At 42.5% G+C, this 1,392-nt stretch overlaps 1 protein-coding gene across 1 annotated transcript in view; it reads right to left on the bottom strand.

The window, feature by feature from the left end:
* The window catches only part of LOC107083952 (coiled-coil domain-containing protein 42B-like), a 24,075-nt gene that overhangs the window by 9,228 nt on the left and 13,455 nt on the right, over positions 1-1,392 (bottom strand). Inside the window, exons 4-6 of the mRNA XM_015373555.1 lie at positions 474-695; positions 243-389; positions 17-172 (exon numbers count right to left, since the gene is read on the bottom strand). Of these exons, the coding sequence (XP_015229041.1) occupies positions 17-172; positions 243-389; positions 474-695 (525 nt within the window). The remainder of the gene's footprint in view (positions 1-16; positions 173-242; positions 390-473; positions 696-1,392) is intronic.

Genomic DNA, 1,392 nt, shown 5'->3' with positions numbered 1-1,392 from the left:
CTCCCTTTGACTCGGCTTTTTCCTTTGACTCGGCTTTTTCCTTTGACTCGGCTTTTTCCTTTGACTCGGCTTTTTCCTTTGACTCGGCTTTTTCCTTTGACTCGGCTTTTTTCTTTTCCATTGCCTCCCAGTGTGCCACGATCTTTTGATTGTCCACGATAAACTCATTGATCTGAGGAAGAAACACACACAAATGAGAGTCTGTTATACTCAATTTCACTATGTTCTGTGAGGGAAGTCACCTTAACCAGCTGCTGTTCAGGCACCACGTCCCCATCTCCTTCCTCCCCAAAGATCGTGACATAGAGGTCAAGGATCCCAAGTTGAGTCTCAATCTCCGCCAGTTTTTTATTTGAAATTGTTTCCTGGACTTTCTTCCACTTCCTTTCCTGTAGAAAACAAACGACACCTGATATTTTTAAAAACTTTTTCATTACTTGGCTGTGATGAGGGACTTTAAGGTGCTTTTATACCCATTTCTGAGCTTTGGAGCGGGCCTCTTCCAGTTTTTTGTTGAGCTCGACAAACTGGAGTTGCTCTTGAATGCGTAGATGGTCAAACCGATCCTTTAGGGTCTGCAGGGTTTTTTCCTGCTCCTCCTGTTCTTTCTGGATCTGAGCCCCCCTCTCAGACAGCATGTCCTTCACATAAATGATGTGATCCAAATGTTGCGTGAGTGCATCCATATCATCAAACTGCAAAAAAGCTAGGTATAAATAATCAGGGCAAAAACAAATATTGCATGGTATTGCACAGTTAGAAATTCATTTAAGAGGTTTTAATTCGCAGACACTGACTATGTTTGTTACCTGTTTAAGAAACTGTATTATGTACTGTACAGTACGGATCCAGGCTTATACAGTTTTCCCTGGACGTATGTGCATGAATGTTTGCATCCTGTCTGGATTGATGCAACCAGCTGATGGTGTACCCTGCCTCCCACAGGCAACTTCAATTAAACATCCCTGAACATTTTGACTCATGTAGTTTTATTTTATTCCGCTCTCAACCATGTGTTGCATCTAACTTGGAGATACTGTTTTTGCACAAACAAAAAGAGATGTGAATGGGGTTAAATATGAGTCTATACAACTTCCTTGGCTCCCTATTTCGACTATGTGCTGCACTTTAGTCAACCAAAATCCTGGAAGATTTTGAAATTCCCACCAGACATTTCTTTAGGTCTGAAAAGTAGGACGTGTGCAGGAAAAAGAGCACCTGCTGGTCACCCTATCTTTGCTACTCTGGCTGCGCGGTGGAAAAAGTGGGTCTGATGTGCGTTGGGCGCAGCTACCCTATACTTTCTTTGCCTGTAACAATGACAGCTATATTTGCTGTGATCAGTGGGTGAAAAGTAATTTGAATCCACCGCATAAACATTGTCAGTGCAGT

This window comes from Cyprinodon variegatus, unplaced genomic scaffold (assembly GCF_000732505.1).
Source record: "Cyprinodon variegatus isolate N-32 unplaced genomic scaffold, C_variegatus-1.0 Scaffold88, whole genome shotgun sequence".
Classification (NCBI taxonomy): Eukaryota; Metazoa; Chordata; class Actinopteri; order Cyprinodontiformes; family Cyprinodontidae; genus Cyprinodon; species Cyprinodon variegatus.
Note: the sequence above shows the minus strand (reverse complement) of the source record. Positions and strands in the feature narration are given on the sequence as shown.